General features: G+C 40.5%; 1 protein-coding gene across 1 annotated transcript in view; it reads left to right on the top strand.

Annotated features, from left to right (window-relative positions):
• The window catches only part of CELSR3 (cadherin EGF LAG seven-pass G-type receptor 3), a 150,607-nt gene that overhangs the window by 19,536 nt on the left and 111,474 nt on the right, over window positions 1-19,597 (top strand). The window contains exon 2 of the mRNA XM_087708215.1: window positions 14,774-15,406. Within this exon, the coding sequence (XP_087564341.1) occupies window positions 14,774-15,406 (633 nt within the window). The remainder of the gene's footprint in view (window positions 1-14,773; window positions 15,407-19,597) is intronic.

Here is a 19,597-nt window from a genome sequence, read left to right as displayed (position 1 = left end):
TAGCTCCTTGATAAACCAATGTGCAATTGAGCTCTTTAATAGAGGAAAGGAGGCACTGAGGACCAATAATGTCAACTGCCCAGGCCTTCTCCACAGATCAGCCAATGCTTTAACAACATTGTTAGATGATAAGATAGGAAATTCCCCAAGTGCATATAGAAAACTGGATTCATTAGACACCATCGGATCATTGGGATGGATCATTTTAACCATTCCTTTACCCCTGCAGGGGTTTATAGCATCTGTCACTATACAAGACTAGGAATAATAGAGTTACAGAATTCCTCCATTTTCAGTTCATGGTTAGCAGATGAACAGGAAATTGTAATTCTATGCTGCCAACAATGATCTACCAGATTTTTAAATATAATAGATCTAATATCAAATGAAACAACTCTCACTCTTTCAGATCATTCTCTCATAGTGGGTTATTTCTGTATCAGTTCCCAAGGGATGCAGTGGTTCAGTGGCTAAGACGCTGAGCTAGTTGATCAGAAAGGTCGACAGTTCGGCGGTTCGAATCCCTAGCACACATAATGGAGTGAGCTCCTGTTACTTGTCCTAGCTTCTGCCAACCTAGCAGTTCAAAACCAGGTAGAAATGCAAATAGAAAAATAGGAACCATCTTTGGTGGGAAGGTAACAGCGTTCCGTGTGCCTTCGGCATTTAGTCATGCCGGCCACATGACCACGGAGACGTCTTCGGACAGCACTGGCTCTTTGGCTTTGAAACGAAGCTGAGCACTATTCTTTCTTCCTTTCCCTAAAGGGAAAATATATAGAATATTAACTGAATTAGAAGATCAAGCAAAAGGTTTCAAATTAATTTGGGAATCAGATTTGGGAGAAATAAATGATAATGATTGGAAAAATATTTGGAATAGAAGAGTATATAAGAATATATCAGTTAGAGTTAAGGGAAATGGATATAAAGTGATATGGAGGTGGTACCTAACACCACATAAATTAAATCAAATAGATGGTAAATGTACAAGTATTTTTTGGAGGTGCAAGACAGAGGTTGGAACATATAATCATATGGTGGGATTGTGATAGTGCACAAAAAATATGGGACATGTTTAGAGAAATTAGAGCACTGTTGAATGTAAATCTAGAGATGTCACTGAGGATTGCATTATTGTTGCTGGTGGAAAAACGGGATATAAATGAAACAAAAAAGGAATTGATTGTAAATTTGATAATGGCAGCTAGATTAGTGATGGCTAAATATTGGGGACGAAATTAGGATATTCAAATAAATGAGTGGTATAATGAAATTTGGAGTATGGCAACAAATAATAAATTAACAACAGAAATTAAACTTTAAAAAGGGATGATTAAAGTAAATAATTGTAATGAAATATGGGGAGATTTTATAAAAATCAGTGTTGGTGGAAGGCAAAGGGAATAAACCTACTCAAGAATATATGTTGTTTCGGAGGGCATAATTGGAACATATTGTATATCTAAGAAATATAAGGGGGAGAAAGTCTCCAGGGGATGGAGGTGCACTGTAATATGTTTTTTTCTTTTTCTTTTGTCTTTCTTTTTTTGTATTCAGTTATATATATAGAGTCTGTATTATTTGTGTTTAAAAAATTTTTTTTTTAAAAAAAGAAACAGAAATGAGCACTGCCCCCTAGAGTCAGGAATGACTAGCACATATGTGCAAGGGGAATCTTTACCTTTACCCAAGGTTCAAATTTGAATGGATCAAATTTTCTTCTGAATCTTGAGCTGCTCTTTTTCTTAATTTTACTAATAATTTCCACTTATTCACAGCACTTCTACCAAATTGTCTTACTTTTTAGCCAATTTTGTGTATAACATTTAAGTTACATTTTAATATCTTAAATGCCAGGGTCTCATAGCTTCTTTCCTCTAAAATGTTAGAAACCCTGGTTTGATTTTTGATCTTTTGAACAGACTCGAAAATCAAACAAGCAAATCATTTACAGGATGCACCCTTAACAATATTTCTGGGAAATTGTTTTTTTTATCAACCAATGGCAATTAAAGAGGCTAACAATAAAAAGACAGATGAAATAAGGCAGTGAAATGTTGTTGAAATGTCCTAATCAGTGAAAATATGTTTCCAACAGCTCTTGCTATTAACTTGCTCTGAGTGCTTGGATTTTGCACTTTTAAAGGATAGGAACTAGTTATGGATGTTTCAGAAAGAATCAACAAGCAAGAGACATTGGCTGTGAATTCCCCTACCATATCAGGTGTTAGAGAGAGCCGAGGTGGCGCAGTGGTTAAATGCAGCACTGCAGGCTACTTCAGCTGACTGCAGTTCTGCAGTTCGGCTGTTCAAATCTCACCGGCTCAAGGTTGACTCAGCCTTCCATCCTTCCGAGGTGGGTGAAATGAGGACCCAGACTGTGGGGGCGATATGCTGACTCTGTAAACCGCTTAGAAAGGGCTGAAAGCCCTATGAAGTGGTATATAAGTCTAACTGCTATTGCTATTGCTATTCTTTTCTAAAAGGCTTTGATCTCCACAGATGGAGGGGCATCACTTGTAACATTGTCCCCATGCTTGTGGTGAGCCAAGTCAAGTCATCTGGATGCGTAAGAAGAATGAGGCAATGCCTTTCCCTTTTTAGACACAGAAACCAAGCATTCTGGCAATTGAAACACTTCAATTCTGGTGAAGCATAAAGATATCATATTGAATTCATAGTTTGAAATTTTGAATTTAGCCTAAGATCTGACATGGTTCTAGGAAACGCTCCATAAGAGTCATCCTAATGATAGTGTCATGTTCTGAATCATTCTGAATATTTTAGCAATAGCAATAGCACTTAGAGTCTATGGAGATTCTCAGTCATCCAGGTCATAGTTGTCCCAAAGGGGCTTTTTCTGAGTTGAAGAAGCTTCTTGGATGAGAAGCAAAACATCTTCAAAGAAAACCCAGAAAGTCCAGTTTCTGCACTTTTGGGATAATAGTACTTAGACTTATACACTGCTTCAAAATGCACGAAACACCAATTTTTTAAATAAAAAATCCTTCTCCCTCTGTGCATTTAAAAAGGAAAATGCCCTCTGTGTATGCTCAAAAATTCTTCAATCTGTTTTTCAAATGCTCTGCCATAGGGCCTTTGGTTGATCATTGGTTGTTTTGGAATCCAATTCCGGCAAATCCTGGCAAAGATCAGGGAAGAATAATAGCTGACTCCATTTCTGTGCTCAAACCTATGCTGCTTTGTCCCCTGAGTCAGAAAGGCCACCCAATCCTTTGCATGAAACCAAAAGAGGAAGATGGAAAAGAGCAAAGCACATCAGCCTGTAGAAGAGAATATCTGTAGCTCAGGGTTGAAATATGGAGTCCTTGATGCTCTCTGAGTTTCCGCCCATCAGCCCAGCCTGCTACTAAAGAGATTAGCTCTTGTTTCGTTGCACTGATGCTCCTGCTTTCTCTCTGATTCTCCTCCCTCCCCAGCCTTATCTCCTGAGTTCCAGGGTCTCTGGTGTGTCAGCACCAGGAGGATCCTTTTGGATATTTGCAGAGTTGAAATATCACTCTTTAAAGGACAAACATAAAATCAAACAGAAACAACAGTAGCAACAGCAGGGGGCAAAAAAACAGCAGCCATCATTAAATCTGTGTGTTCCGTAAAGTACAAACGCACTAGAGGAATTCAAAGAGCTGATGTCTGGCCCAGCAGTTGCAAAGAGAAAAGGAGGCAATCAGATGTAAGTCAGGCAGAGAAGGATGTTCTCTAGCAGGACTTGGTTGCTATGGGGTCAGTGTTTCTTTTCTTTCCTCTCTCCCTTTCCCGTTTTTCGTTTCCAGTCAGAGCTTTTTGTTTCCAGTCAGAGCTTGAAAGGGGAGCAACCTTGCTTATTAGGCTTGCCTTGCCCCCCCCCAAAGTAATCATTATAGACTGTTTCTGTCTGCACTAGATTGAGAGACCGCCTCCTGCCAATTACCTCCCTTCGACCTATTAGATCGCACAGATTAGGCCTCCTCCGAGTTCCATCCGCCAGTCAGTGCCGACTGGCGACTACGCGGAGGAGAGCCTTCTCAGTAGCAGCTCCGACCCTTTGGAACAATCTCCCCGTGGAGATTCGCACCCTCGCCACCGTCCAGACCTTCCGCACAGCCCTTAAGATCTGGCTATCCCGTCAGGCCTGGGGATAAAGATTCTAATCCGCCCCACCCGAATGTTGAATGAAAGTTGTGTTTTATCGTTTTATTTTTTTACTCATGTATTGTCTTATGTTTTGTCTTGCACTCCCCCTCCCATGAATTGTAAGCCGCCCTGAGTCCCCTCAGGGAAAAGGGTGGCCTATAAGTAATAAATAAAATCTAAAATCTAAATCTAATCTTAAATACAGTAGAGGGTGGTTTACATCATATCTTGGGCCTAATTTGTTACAGCTGTTCTCACAACTTCTACTGATTGGAAGGCCACCCCTGACTAATAGCAGAATTGCAGAATCTTAATCCGAAGGGGACTTGAAGGCCATCTTCTCTCATGGGACATTCTTTGAAGAGTCCCTATGGCCACCCTCAATCTTCAGGCAGTATAGCTTTCGTGTTGGCTGAGGAATTGGGAGATCTAATGTAACCCATCTCCTGTTCAAAGAAAGTGCTTGAAAAAGACTGTTCTGAAACCAGGAGGGCAGTGTGTGTGAGTTCTTTCACACACATTGTGGTGTGGAAAATTATTTTGAATTGTCCAGAGGAACCACTCTTGCAACTCCAGTCGGGTCTGAAGGGAGCTGTCCAAGATGACAAGCAAAGCATTAATCCCTTTGTGCATTTCCCCAATGGACACAATTGCGTGTTCTGCCTCACAGTTTAGGTTCTGTCAGCGCATCAAGAGAAACTCTTTATCATTCCTTGCCATTCTGCAGCTCCCATATTTGAGGTAAAGACTCCTCCACATTTGGTCTTTTTCTTCTGGAGATTTTATGAATATGTCTGTGCAGTTTTCTTAGAACCAGCACAGACGTATTTGCTTTAGTTTCTCCCTAGCTGTAGTGTTTCCTGGAGGTCGTTTATCCAAGTACTAACTAGGCTTAACCATGATTACCATCTGAGCTCAGACAAGGTCAGCCTGGAAAACTAAAGGGATTGATTTGCTGTGCTGTCCTGAATATATTCCTCCTCCTACTCTCATAACCCTGGAGTTTTTCCAAGCACAAATCTATTGAGAAAACAAAGATAGGTGGCAGAACCCAGGACTTCATCTTAAGCCATATTTCATTGCTAAGTTTCATCTCTAAAATACAAGGAGAACGTAGGTAAGACACATACACTGTTATGATTTCCCTGGCCCTAGACTAACATCTAAAAACTAGAGTATACTGGCTCTGGTCAATGTTCTACACATCGAGCATGTTGATGTTGCATGTTGAAACACGGGCAATAATATAGTCACTTCATTCATGGTTGCTCATTTTGCCCGTAATGTACAACATAGAATAAGATTGTAAATTCTTGCCTAAGCCCTTATAAACTAAAATTCAGGATAGGGAAGGTGACAGAAAAGAGGAGGCCAATAGAGGCAAAAGTAGGAGGTCCCTCACCCCTGCGTTGCAGCCCATTACACAGCCTGGTCGAAACCGGCCCATAGGAGAGATGGCCAAGCACACAGACGCATGAAATGCTACTCATTTGAGCAGACTGCGCTTGGGTTGTGCCCAAAGTTTCATTCACACAAATGGAGTTTTGTGTGTGAGTGTCCTGCTGCTCCGCGCGTGGAGCTTCATGTGTGAACGCAAGCACCCTCTACTCGTACACAAAGCTCCATTCATGAGAATGGAGGACGCTCGCGCATGCCAGTTGCATAAATGGAGCTGTGCACATGCATGTGTCTGCCACTCACACACACACTCCCTGGGCCCAGCCAGGCCACCAAGTTGGAAGGGTTGGGGGCTGCTGCTTTAGAAGGATTTCGATGTAAAAAAAAACCCAGCATTTTGATGATTCATTCCTAGATACACTAATTTCAGCATAAATGTTTATTCAACTTACAAATTTTCTTTGGGCCTTTTCCAGCTGTGTAGTGCAGAGAATGTTCTGCTTGATATTCAGAGACTGCTAAAATCAAGGGGAGAGTGCCAGATACAAAACTCTTAGATTCTGTTGTTCCTATCCATTCATTCACTCAAATGACTTTCTCAGATGGCCCTGTATTCATCAGCAAAACGGAGGAAATGAATGAAACTAACAATGAAACTAATGTCCATGTGTATGTGGATGCAAAGCAGGAAATAATTACTGTACTACATTTTATGTAATTATATGTGTAATTATATGACAAATTAAAATACAGCAAATCTTATCATAGGAAAGGTAGTTACCTAAATATCCACTGATGATAAACCACTTTGTTGCCTATTTATTTATTTAAACGTTCCACTCTGCCCCAGACTTACAAAACCTGTCCCTGCAAAGGAAGGATTGTTAGTTAAGCCTTGCTCAGAGTAAGAACCAGGCTAGTTAATACAGTATATAAGGTTGACTTGAGCTATTGCCATTTTTTAGGAATTAGGTAAATGTTTTAAAATGCCATACTGCTTTTTTTTTTTTTGCAGTTTATCAATCACAGTTTAAGGAGATGCAAGTTTGTTTATTTGTTTTTCTGATTCTTCATTTGTTACAATTATTAAGAACCTCATTTGCTTCAGAAAGTGTGTGCATAAAAAATTACATTTGTCTTGTGGGTCATTTTCTCCAGTTGCCTGCCTTGAATTTATTTTCATTGTTGCCTTAATTCCTTACTTTTATGAAATTCTAATGACGTGCTTTATTTTTCAGTCCACCCCTTACTGCAAGAGATTAGGATTCACAATTTGGACACGTTGTATAAAATACTTGGCTTTATATCTTTCCTGAAATATATCACAATATGTTGAATGAAATGGGTTAAGTGTGTAGATGCAATTTCAGTAGAAATAACTCGATGATTGAAATTTCTATTAAGTCTCTGGGGTAAGATTAATGTTATTAAAATGAATATTACAGGAAGATTAATGTATATTTTAAGAGGGATTCCACTGTTAATCCCCATTAGATATTTTTACACAGATAGATAAGTTAATGAGAATTTTTTTATGGCAGACTAACACCCCTTAAATATCATTATCCAGACTGAGATTACTTTATACTGAAGGTGGCTTAAGCTTACCCAGTTTACAACTACAGGTAGTCCTTGACCTAGGATCAGTCACTTAGCGAACATTCAAAGTTACAACAAATAAAAAAAAAAGTATGATTTGAAATTCCAGTGGCTACCTCCCATGGTCACATGATCCTGATTTGGGTGCTTCACAGTCAGATTGCATTGATGGCTATTTGCAGCAACCTGTGGTCATGTGACATCAATTTACAACAATATTTTTTTGCCAGAAACCAGCAATTACTTCTAGTTTCTGGCAAAAATTACCCATTGTCAAAAATGGGTTTGCTTAATGAAAGATGTTTATCTGACAACCACCACATTTGCTTTTAACAAATGACATGTTTGCTTAGCAACTGTTGCAAAAAAGGTCATAAAATCAGGACACGTTCATGTAATGACCTACTTAACGACCAGCATGACCATCATTCCAGGCTCAATTATAATCATTAATTGGACTTACGACGGCAATTGAGCCCAACATTTGTGTTGCTGAGCAAGGCAGGTGCTATGCTTGCCCCATGTTATGACTTTTCTTGCCACAGTTGTTAAGTGAATCACTGCAGTTGTTATTAACATGGGTATTAAGTGAATCTGGCTTCCCCCATTGAATTTGTTTGTCCGAAGGTCGCAAAAGGGGATCGATCACGTGACCCTGTAACCATCATAAATATGAGCCAGATGCCAAACATCTACATTTTGATCATCTGAAGGTTTGGGAATGCTGCAGCAGTCATAAGTGTGAAAAACGATCATAAGTCACTTTTTTTCAATGCCATTGTAACTTTGAATTGTCATTAAATGAATGGTTGTAAGTTGGGAGCTACCTGTATATGTTGGCCTTTAACATCTATATTCTTTTGAAGCAAGACTTTCTAATGAATATTCTTTCAATAGAGAGCAGATTCTGGCTTCTCCCTTAATTCACCACCCTTCTTTTCCTCCCCTTTCAATTTTAATCAAGATCTGATAGATCAGGTCAATGAATTCCTCTCTTTGCTTTTAGACTTCCTTCCTGCCTCCCTCTCTCCCTTCTTTCCTCCCTTCTTTCTCCTTCCTCCCTCTCTTCCTTCTACATTCTTTTAATCCTGTACATGTCTCCCTCTCGTGAATGTACACCATCATTTTAGCTACATTAAGACCACATCTCAAGAAATGCAAATTTGCTATTAGTATATAGCCGTGATGGCGAACCTCTGGCACAAGTGCCACAGGTGGCATGCACAGCCCTCTCTGTGGGCACAGGCATTGTCGCCCCAGCTCAGGTCCACCGTGCATGCGCCTCCTGCCGGCTAGCTGGTTCTCAGGTCTCTGCTACGGATGCATGGAGTGCTGGGCGGATGTGGGAGATGCACGTGCATGCATTGAGGGGTGGGGGAGTCACACACACATTCATGGGGGGGGGAATCCCCTGTGGCCTGTTTTTGCTCCCAGGAGGCTGCAGGGAGGCCTACTAGGCCCAAAATGGGGTGTAGAGGGTTGTGTGCACATGCAGGGGGGTGTCATATGCACATGTGCAGAGGGCGGGGCATGCAGAAGGAGTTGCACACGCATTGTGTTATGGGTGCGGGCACGTGGGTGTGCGCTCTCTCTCTCTCTCTCTCTCTCTCTCTCTCTCTCTCTCTCTCTCTCTCTCTCTCTCTCTCTCTCTCTCTCTCTCTCTCTCTCTCTCTCTGTCTCTCTCTCTCTCTTTCTCGCATACTTTCAGCACACGATGACAAAAAGTTTAGCCATCACTGGTATATAGAATTGCAAAGCCCTGATAATGCAGTGGTTGTGCTAGTTGAGTATTCCAAACTGTTGAAAGGAACCCACATTTTGATTATCAATAGCTACAAGTCCATACTTCCATTTCTCAGGAGGAGGGGAAATAAAATAAAGAATTATGTCTAAGTAACAGTATAAAAGTAAATATATATGGCTTGGAGCCCTGGACATCTCTTCCGGGACCTCTTTTTTTAGAGCGGGACTGTTCTATCACAAGCATGTCATCCTGAGCCTGGATTCCTACCCCCATCCTATTCCTCCCCCCCCCCCCGCAATGACTTATGTCAGGTATTGTTATGGGCATAAAGAAAACATTTTGAGTGAGGAACCCAGCAAAGAAAGGGTCACGTGCTCTCAAAGCGACCTGGATGCATCTGTGCCCATAGGCGCTCAAAAGGAAGAACACCAGAAGTCATTACAAACAAAGTAAAACCAACGTTCTAGTTAATATACTACCAGCCTTCTGTCCGGTCTAAGGCTGCTCCAGGAAATACCCTTATCTTTTTCCCAAAGGTGCCTTTTCAAGAGGCAACTGGACTTTCTGTTTTCTTCTTTGAAGTCGTTTCGCTTCTCATCCAAGAAGCTTCTTCGGCTCTGAAGAATTAGGTAGCTCTGAGCTGAGGATGGTTCTTGGGTGAGAAACAAAACATCTTCAAAGTAAAACCAGGAAGTCCAGTTGCCTCTTGAAAAAGCACCTTTGGGAAAACCATGACCTGGATGACTGAGAATCTCCATAGACATTTAGGCTTCTCTTTATATTTGCCCTACTTCAGCAGCAGATGCAGGTAGAGAGAAGCAAGGTATGGGTGAAGACAGGTGACAGTTCCATCTGACATGATTTGCACCGCCTACATAGCCTATCATTTTTCAGAGAAATGAAAGCTGTGGTCCCATCACTAGCCTTGAAAAAAATGACTCCATTGTCAAAAGTTAAGGGAGGGGTCCAGCTTGTTTCTTCATCTCAAGCAATGACACCTTTGGGGCCAGCCCTAAGCTCTGCATAAGTTGTAGGAAGAGAGTTTTTTTCCAGCTCCACCAATGGCACCCCAGAGATGGGCCAGGGCTCATACCTTAGGAGAGCTCCTAAATGCTCATCTTGATGGCCCTGCTGTATATACTGCTGCAAAGGCTAGTTGGCAGAGCCTGCTTGGTCCATGGTCTTTCTTGCAGAAGGTAGCCCTGGAGATGCAGAGCTAGCAAAGGCCCCAAAGTGGCCAAGAAGCACTCTCCAATGCACTCATTCACTGTGCATCCACAGCTTGCTATTCTTATTCCTGCTCCAGAGGTGGGTTCCTACCAGTTCGCACCAGTTCGGTAGAACCGGTTCGTCAAATCTACCGAACTGGTTAGAAGAGGTTCCACCAGTGGACCTGGAAAGCAGGCCACACCTACAGAAGAGGTTCCAAATTTTTTTGAAACCCACCACTGTCCTGCTCATTTGTTTACTTGCTGAGCAAACAAAATATCACTATATGGAGTCTTATGTACAACAACATATTCATTTCAAAATAGATATCAATATGGACATGTGTGTGTGTCTGTCTGTGTGTATGTTTGTGTGTGTGTGTGCACCTGCACGCACAGATGCCTACATATTCAAACAGGTGGACTTGTATGGAAAACCTGTAAATGTTTTGAACATCTCTATTAAATATTTCTACCCAAAGTTAGTCTGGCAGAAAACATATTGAAATAAAACAATCTTTAATTAAATGTTTAAGCTCTTGCTGTTTTGTTTATTTTTTTGGCCAAAGCAATTTTCCATATCTTTAAGTACTTTTGTTTCAAAGAAAATTATGCTTTAGTTTTTCCATTTTTTATTTTGACAACAAACCTAGTGGTTAACAACGGGAATTAATTTACATCAATGTACATTCAGAAAAATAATAAAACTAAAGATGGATTGTCAAAAATGGTTGGGTGAGGTGCATGAATTTTTCAAAATATACATCTCAAAGGAATGACTAATTGGGCATGGGTAATTACCTACCATGACTAATTGCCAGAGATAATGTTATCTACCAGTTATTGAAAATGCATTCCTTTGATCCTAATTTAATACATTAGCTATCTTTACTGCTATATCACATAGGCTCTTAATTTGGAGATTGCTGAACTAAACCATCTGGCTGATTATTTGCATTTTATATTAGTCTGAAATGCAATCAATTTAAATTAACGTATCCAAAGTTCACATTAATTTATAAATCTAGAAATGCCTTTGCTGAAGTAAATAGTGTGTTTCTCCTCTCCTGGCACATTCTATGTCCCCTCCCTAAATATAATTTCCAACCAGCAATCCTTAGGCAAGAAAATGTGAATAGGAGAAGAAGCATTCTCTATACAAGACAAGTGACAAACTGCATACAAGTTGCTATGTCTGAAGATGGAGCACTCAGTTCAGCAGGGAATGGCAAATTCCTGTAGGGTTGCTGTAAAACATTTTTGTAGTGCTGTAAATTTCCCCAGCCCTTTGCTGAGCATCAATAAAATATACCCCTGCCATGAAAAATGTACAGATGAAAAATGTCTTATGATTTAAATTACTTGAAGGATCACAAACTTTTGTAACTGAATTTTTGTAGAATTTGCCCCAGCAAGCCAGGGTCAGTTTATTTTGAGTTGACAGTTTGGTAACTGTAAAATGAATTGCTAATAATTTATACTCTTTTCTCTCTGTGCCCGTCCTCCATTCCCATGCTCTTTGCTTCTATAGGTGAGAACAACCTTCTGTCTATGTCTGGGAATTCACTATTTCTGTTCTGTTCTGTTCTCTTATATGCTAGACTTGTCATTGAGTTGTATTTGGGAAGAAAAGTAGACCCTTGGAACCAATGTTCCTGTCCATAGGTGGGCAGGAAAAAAAATCAATGAAAATAGTGTATCTTACATAAAATGAACAATTCATTGGTCTGGTAATTGTAGATTTTGATGTGGGGGTCACGTCCTAAGAAACAGCTCCCCATTTAATGATAGGGTTGCAATGTCAGCACCATAAAAGAGTTTTAATACCAACAATTTATAGTGGACATAATACTGGACTCTGAAAATTAGAAGAGCCAATCCACACAAAATGCTATCTAGAAAAATGCATTCTGTTTCATGAAATTGTCCTTTGAGAAGATGAAATTTTCTGTGATGTATTTCCTCTCTGCGATCCTTCTAATCAGAGAACTTAAGATATAGTGGTATTTTACATATACCAGAATGTGTGTGTGTGTGTGTGTGTGTGTTTGTAGATTTTCATGGCTGTAAGTATGCTGGTCTTGTTCTATTCGGGTCTTTTCCCGTGTAAGATTGAGATTGTCTTGGCAACGTTTCAGTGAGGTCTCACTCGCCATCTTCATGCTGGTTGTTTTTGGCTTAAAGCATGGTCGGAGCTGCTGTCTTTCTAAAATCTTGGTGGGGTGTGTGTGGAGTGCTGACTTCGTTTCAGTAAGTGGATTGATTGGCTCTGTGGATGTATCATGATTGGTAGATTGGTGCTGATTGGTGCTGGCTGTGTGTCCGTTGTTGTTTTGTGTTGTAACAGCCTGGGTGGTGGGTGGGGTTCGTTTGTTGACTAGGGCTGGTTTCCAGATGTCTGGTAGGCAGGCGGTATCATCATGTTTATTCATGTTGTGGGGGTGTTTCTCTGTTTTGATAGCTTCCATAATTATTCTCTTGTTGAAGTGTTCAATTTTGGAGATTAATTTGGTTCCTTCAAAATTAATTTCATGTCCTGTAGCTTTAAGGTGCTGGAAAAGGGAGGAAGTTTTTTTCTTTTTTTCTTACTGCATTCTTGAAGAATGCAGTAAGAAAAAAATAAGAAAAAAAGAAAAAACTTCCTCCCTTTTTTGCTGATATATGTGTGCGTGTGTGTGTTTGTGTGTGTGTGTTTGTAGATTTTCACGGGTGTAGGTATGCTGGTCTTGTTGTATTCGGGTCTTTTCCCATGTAAGTTTGAGATTGTCTTGGCAACATTTCGGCAAGGTCTCACTCACCATCTTCAGGCTGGTTTTTTCAGCCGAAAACACCAACCTGAAGATGGCGAGTAAGACGTTGCCGAAACATTGCCAGAAGGTCATTAGTAGGGGGATCCTACTAAATAGGTGATCCTATTTTAAAGAAAGTATATATATAATGGTTAAGAGCCTGTGGCCTAATGGCTAAGATCTCTGCCTAGTATGCCTAATGTGCAATATAGCCCAGGTTCAAATCCCAGTAAGGGTATGGCTAGCTGATGAGAGCTAAATAGCTTGAAATAGATCTATACTAGTCTCCCTTTATTTATTTATCAGCACAAATAAAAAAACACAAATATAACAAAGGCAACAGTAAAAATATTGGGTTTCTGTCATGATGGACTCTTGTGACGAGCCGAAGGACAGATGATGGAAGCAGTTAGCTTCCTCCCATAATTGGGGCTTACCAGGGGTTGTAAAAAATAAAAAATCTAATATATATATATACACACACACACACACACACACACACACACACACACACACACACATATATATATATATATAAACTTTCTTTAAAATAGGATATATATCTATATCTATATCTATATCTATATCTATATCTAATCTATATCTATATCTATATCTATATCTATATCTATATCTATATCTATATCTATATCTATATCTATATCTATATCTATATCTATATCTATATCTATATCTATATCTATATCTATCTATCTATCTATCTATCTATCTATCTATCTATCTATCTATCTATCTATCTATCTATCTATCTATCTATATATCTATCTATATATTTCAGCTCAGTTTGATGTGGGCAATTCATCTTGAACATCTCTCTCCATAGTAAGTCAGTCTTCAAAACAGTGTTTGTTCAGTGTTTGAAATAGTGTAGTGTGATAAATTATAGTGTGATATATGATATATGACTTTTAAATTCATGTATCCAAAGTTCATATTAATTTATAAATTTAGAAATGCCTTTGCCGAAGTAATTAGTTTGACTTTCTATGCTTCTCCTCTCCTGGCACATTCTATGTCCCTTCCCTAAATATAATTTCCAACCAGCAATCCTTAGGCAAGAAAATGTGATTAACCTTAACCTTATCATATGACTTCAACTTTACAACACTATAAAGCCTGACTATTTTATCCATAAAGCCCATATCATCTCATGCATTGGCTGGACTTGTCAGGACAAGCTTATGCCAGCCTTCTCCAACCTGGTAGCTGCCCTGATGAGTCATCTACAGTTCCAATAATCACCAATCAGAAAGAAAGCTACCAAAAATTGAAATGGTTGAGTTTGAATAATGCTCCACACTCTGGAAGGTGCTAGCTTGGGGTTAGCATAATATTTTTTTCCCATCATATGATTGGTTTCACATAAGAATGCTAACGCAAACGTTTCAGTGGGCTGAATGACAAATGACACGTTTCATGTTCCTGTATATTAAATTGTACTACAGATAGTCTTCAACTTACAACCACAATTGAGCCCCAAATTTGTTGCTAAGTGAGAAATCTCTAAAGTGAGTTTTACCTTATTTTACGACTTTTCTTGCCACCTTTGTTAAGTGAATCGCTGCAGTTGTTAAATTAGTAATGTAGTTGTTAAGTGAATCTGGTTTCCTCATTGACTTTGCTTGTCAAGAAGGTTGCAAAAGTTGATCACATGACCTCAGGACACCGCAACCAACATGAATGTAAGCCAATTGTCAAACATTCGAATCACATGACCATGGGGATGCTATAACAGTCATAATTGTGAAAAATGATCATTTTCAATGCCGTTGTAACTTTGAATGGTCACTAAGTGAACTATTGTAATTTGAGGACTACCTGTATAGGAACATTTTTGAGAACACCATTTTTAATCCCCTCTCCTCTCCATTTTGCAGATGGGATCCACAGTGTGACAGCCCAGTGTGTCCTGCGGGTCATTGTCATCACCGAAGACATGTTGGCAAACAGCATCACAGTGCGCCTAGAGAACATGTGGGAGGAGCGTTTCTTGTCCCCTCTTCTCACCAACTTTCTAGAGGGTGTGGCTACTGTGCTGGCCACACCCAAGGAGGATGTCTTCATCTTCAACATCCAGAATGACACAGACGTCGGAGGACAAGTGCTGAACGTCAGTTTCTCGGCAATGTCGCCCCGGAGTGGCCACTTTTTTAGTTCAGAAGAGCTTCAGGAACAGCTGTACATGAAACGCATGACCCTCACCTCAGTCTCCATGCTGGAAGTATTGCCCTTCGATGACAACGTTTGCCTTCGCGAGCCCTGCCAAAACTATATGAAGTGCATCTCGGTGCTCAGGTTCGACAGCTCGTCTCCTTTCATCGCCTCCCTCTCCACCCTCTTCCGACCCATTCACCCTATCACAGGCTTGCGCTGCCGCTGCCCTCAAGGCTTCACAGGCGACTACTGTGAAATGGAGATTAACCTCTGCTATTCCAACCCCTGCCTCAACGGCGGAATCTGCACCCGCAAGGAAGGAGGTTACACCTGCATCTGCCGCCAGCACTTCACAGGTCAGGGCTTCTTTCTTCGGGGATTGGAGGTGGGGCTATTGGCTACAAGTTTTCAGAAATTTCTTCCCTATTTAATGGCTCTATTTGGGTGTGAGAGACTTCACACCCACTCTTAAGGAGAGGCTCTGCTTGCTTCCGGTAGTTCTACAGCAACTAATTTGGAAATAAGCTATTGTACCCCTCTTTAAGTGGCTCAGTGGTTAAGATGCTGAGGTTGTCGATCAGAAAGGTCAGCAGTTCAGCGGTTTGAATCCCTATTGCCACGTAACAGGGTGAGCTCCCATTACTTGTCCCAGCTTCTGCCAACCTAGCAGTTCGAAAGCATGTAAAAATGCAAGTAGAAAAATAGGAACTGCCTTTGGTGGGAAGCGAACAGCGTTCTGTGAGCGTTTGGCATTTAGTCATGCCAGCCACATGACCACGGAGATGTCTTCGGACAGCGCTGGCTCTTCAGCTTTAAAATGGAGATAAGCACTGCCCCCTAGAGTCGGGAATGATTAGCACCTATGTGCACGGGGAACCTTTATCTTTATCCCTCTTTGGTGGAAAGAGGGGATCAGAAATCAATTAGCAAGTGAAGGTTTTTGCTGTGTATCAGATATCTATAAGCAGAAGCTAATTAAGTTATGTATTGATGAAGAGGAAAATGCAGTCATGGTAAGAAGCATAGTTGTCTATCACTTTCTTCATGTCAAGAAATTTTTCAACACTCATGATTTGTAACTGAATTATTTGTTACATGATTTTTCAGATACTGGTTGTTGTAGTGAGGACTGTTTTGTTTTTCCATGATGGTTTGTTTCTGTGTATAGAAAGTCTTATTGGGTATTTCTGCAATTGCTCATAGCAGTCTTACTCAGAAAAGCATCACATTCACTAAATACTTATTTTGAACTAGGGCAAACTTTCTGGATTGCTTTCTAGACTAGTTTTCTCTTCACGTCCAATAGTTCAATAGTCCAACATCCTCTCAGGAAATTTCAAGGCACCTGGGATGATATCACTGCAGCCATATCAGAAGCAGTTAGATGGTTAGCTTCCTTAAATATCAAATTGTAACAACTATCCTATTGCAATTGTATGACTCCATATTATGGTGTTTTTGTTATGATTTTATTTTATTTTAATATATTATCTCCTATATATTATATTATTTCTATATCTCTGTATCACTATATAGCTATATCTCTCTTTCTTTCCATGTCTGTCTGTCTGTCTGTCTGTCTGTCTGTCTGTCTGTCTGTCTGTCTGTCTGTCTGTCTATCTATCTATCTATCTATCTATCTATCTATCTATAAAATGTAAAAAAGATCTGGAGACTCTAGAAAGAGTGCAAAGAAGAACAACAAAGTTGATTAGGGGACGAGGCTAAAACATATGAAAAACGGTTGCAGGAACTGGGTATATCTAGTTTAATGAAAAGAAGGACTAGGGGAGACATGATAGCAATGTTCCAATATCTCAGGGGTTGCCACAAAGAAGAGGGAATCAAGCTAGTCTCCAAAGCACCTGAGGGTAGAACAAGAAGCAATAGGTGGAATCTAATCAAGGAGAGAATCAACCTAGAACTAAGGGGAAATTTCCTGACAGAATAATTTTTCAGTGGAACAACTTTCCTCCAGAAGTTGTGAATGCTCCAACACTGGAAGTTTTTAAGATGTTGGATAACCATTTGTCTGAAATGGTATAGGCTTTCCTGCCTGGGCAGGGGTTTGGATTAGAAGACCTCCAAGGTCCCTTCCAACTCTGTTATTCTATTCTATTCTATTCTATCCATCCATCCATCCATTAACAGAATATTTAAACTAAATTTGTATATCAGTGATTGCATGACCTCTGCAGATGCCACAGGTTAAATAAAATAAAAATTCCTGTCCAAGATTGCATGGCAAGAAAAATTGGGCTAAAGGATCAGATCAATGCCCAGCTGAGTGAAATCTGCATCCTTTTCATGTGGCTTCCTACACAGTCTGTCTACAGGGAACACACTTACACCAAATCTTGTCAGATAACATTGCTCTCGTTTTAAAATCAGCAGATAGGGTGACCATTAGAGATTTCTGCTTTTTTTTTTTATTTGACTATAGGGGCTGCTATAGTTGGTTCAGGCAATTTGATGTTTTTGTACGTCACATTGGTAAACTTTACAGGAAGCAAAGGGATTGATGTACTGGGATGGACTGGCTTCTGCTGGGTATTTTGTGGTGAAGAAGGGACTGATGGAGGTGTCTTTAAGGACACTTCTTAAGCCATCAAGTTAAAGAACCATAATATACCGCCGTGATGGTGAAACTATGGCATGCGTGCCAGAGGTAGCATGCAGAGCCCTCTCTGTGGGCATGCATGCCGTTGCCAGAGTGCCAAAAATGACCCATAAAATGACCAGAACCAGGCCATTTGGGGGGGCTGTTTTCCAGGCCATTTGGGAGCCATTTTCAGGCCAAAAACAGCCCAGAAAGTGGCCTGAAAACTGCCAAAGAACCATCAAAAAACCACCAAAAGACAGGCTTGTGCGTGCCAGCAGCTGGTCTTTGGGTTTCCAGCGCTCTGGCACATGCACGTGCATTCTGGTTTGGGCACTCGTTGCCCAAAAGGTTTGCCATCACTGATATACTGTATTGTATTATGGGTGGAGTTATCGCAAGCCATCCCAACCCATCCTTGCTGTCCCTTGGAGTCTCTTATAGAACCAATCGTTGCTCAAATCATGGTTCCAACACAGTTGTTTAAATATACTGCAGTCATTATGCAAAACAAATATTGCACCCTGATAAAAGCGATCCCACAAAAGCCAAGGACTGTAATATAACTTTCTGCGGATTTAAAAACCAGAACAGAAAGATAGAAGTAAAATATTTCTTTTCGTTAATTTTTGTTTCGGTTTGACTTGTGCTCCCTACCCAGCCAGCAATAAAGAAGCAATAATGTCTGCCCTCATAAGTTAATTTTATCTCAGATCATTATAGTGGGCAGAGCAGGGTTGGCTGGTACTTAAATTACACAGGGAGTTAATTGTGATCTGGAAAAGTAACTAGCTTTACTCTTAGGGGGGGAAAGACGAAGTTGTCTTTACTCAAAATCTTAGCAACTTTATTTTATCTGAGTAATTCATTATTATAAGGGTGAAAATAAAGTACCAGAGGAATAGAAATACTCATGCTATCGTTAGCAGGGTAAGATTCATACTTCTAAATCTCCCTTGAAAGCATCTTCAGCAGTTTGCAACCTGTCTCATGTTTCACAGCAAAAGTACCTGCCAGTTGCCAATATAAATTCCAACTGCTACCCATAATTAGTTTCTGTTTGCTGAGTTAATCCTTTACATGGTATTGCCTGGGGGTGGGTGGGTGGAGGGAATCCTCGGTTGAGTGATATTTTTTTCAGGAGTACAACTAAAAATAAGGAATGAAAAGAATGAGAATTTGCACTATCAGCAAAGCTCAAGCAAGGCAGTACTATCGATAGACAGTTGATATAAGATCTTCCAACAGACCTTAAATAGCAGCTGCTGGGGAGGAAGATAGCCACCTTCCTCTCTATGCCTTAGACTTCCCAGATGTACCCCAGATGAATCGTTGCAAGTCAAGGACTAACTTAGCCACTGTTTCATCAACAAATATTGCATTAAAGGTAGTCCTTGATTTACAACCATTCATGTAATGAATATTCCAATTTATGAGAGTGTTTTTAAAAAGTGACTTATAGCCAGTTCTAATACTTATGATCAATCATATCACTGCAGCATTCCTCTCTATGCTTTAACTTCCCAGATGTACCCCAGATGAATGGTTGTAAGTTAAGGACTAACTTGGCCACTATTTGGTCAACAAATATTGAATTAAAGGTAGTCCTTGATTTACAACCATTCATGTAATGAATATTTCAATTTATCAGAGTGCTTTTAAAAAGTGACTTACGGCCAGTTCTAATACTTATGACCAGTGGTGGGTTGCAGGCGGTATGCCCCAGTACGGGTGTATCGGAGCCAGCCCGGTACGGTGCTCCGGAGGGCCCACCCGCCCGCCCAAGCTCCGGTGTTTAAAGGCTTCTGTGCTTCTGCGCAGGCACATGGCGCATACAGCACATGTGCAACGCTCTGCGGAGCAGCTGTAGCGTCACGGAGGTGGTAAGACGCATGCACGTGCTGCGTGCGTCCATGAGGACACCACCAGCCCCGTTCCAACCGTACCG

This window comes from Thamnophis sirtalis, unplaced genomic scaffold (genome assembly GCF_051295495.1).
Source record: "Thamnophis sirtalis isolate CommonGarterSnake01/CBP01778 unplaced genomic scaffold, rThaSir2_p1.2 scaffold_3, whole genome shotgun sequence".
In the NCBI taxonomy this organism is placed as follows: domain Eukaryota; kingdom Metazoa; phylum Chordata; class Lepidosauria; order Squamata; family Natricidae; genus Thamnophis; species Thamnophis sirtalis.
Note: the sequence above shows the minus strand (reverse complement) of the source record. Positions and strands in the feature narration are given on the sequence as shown.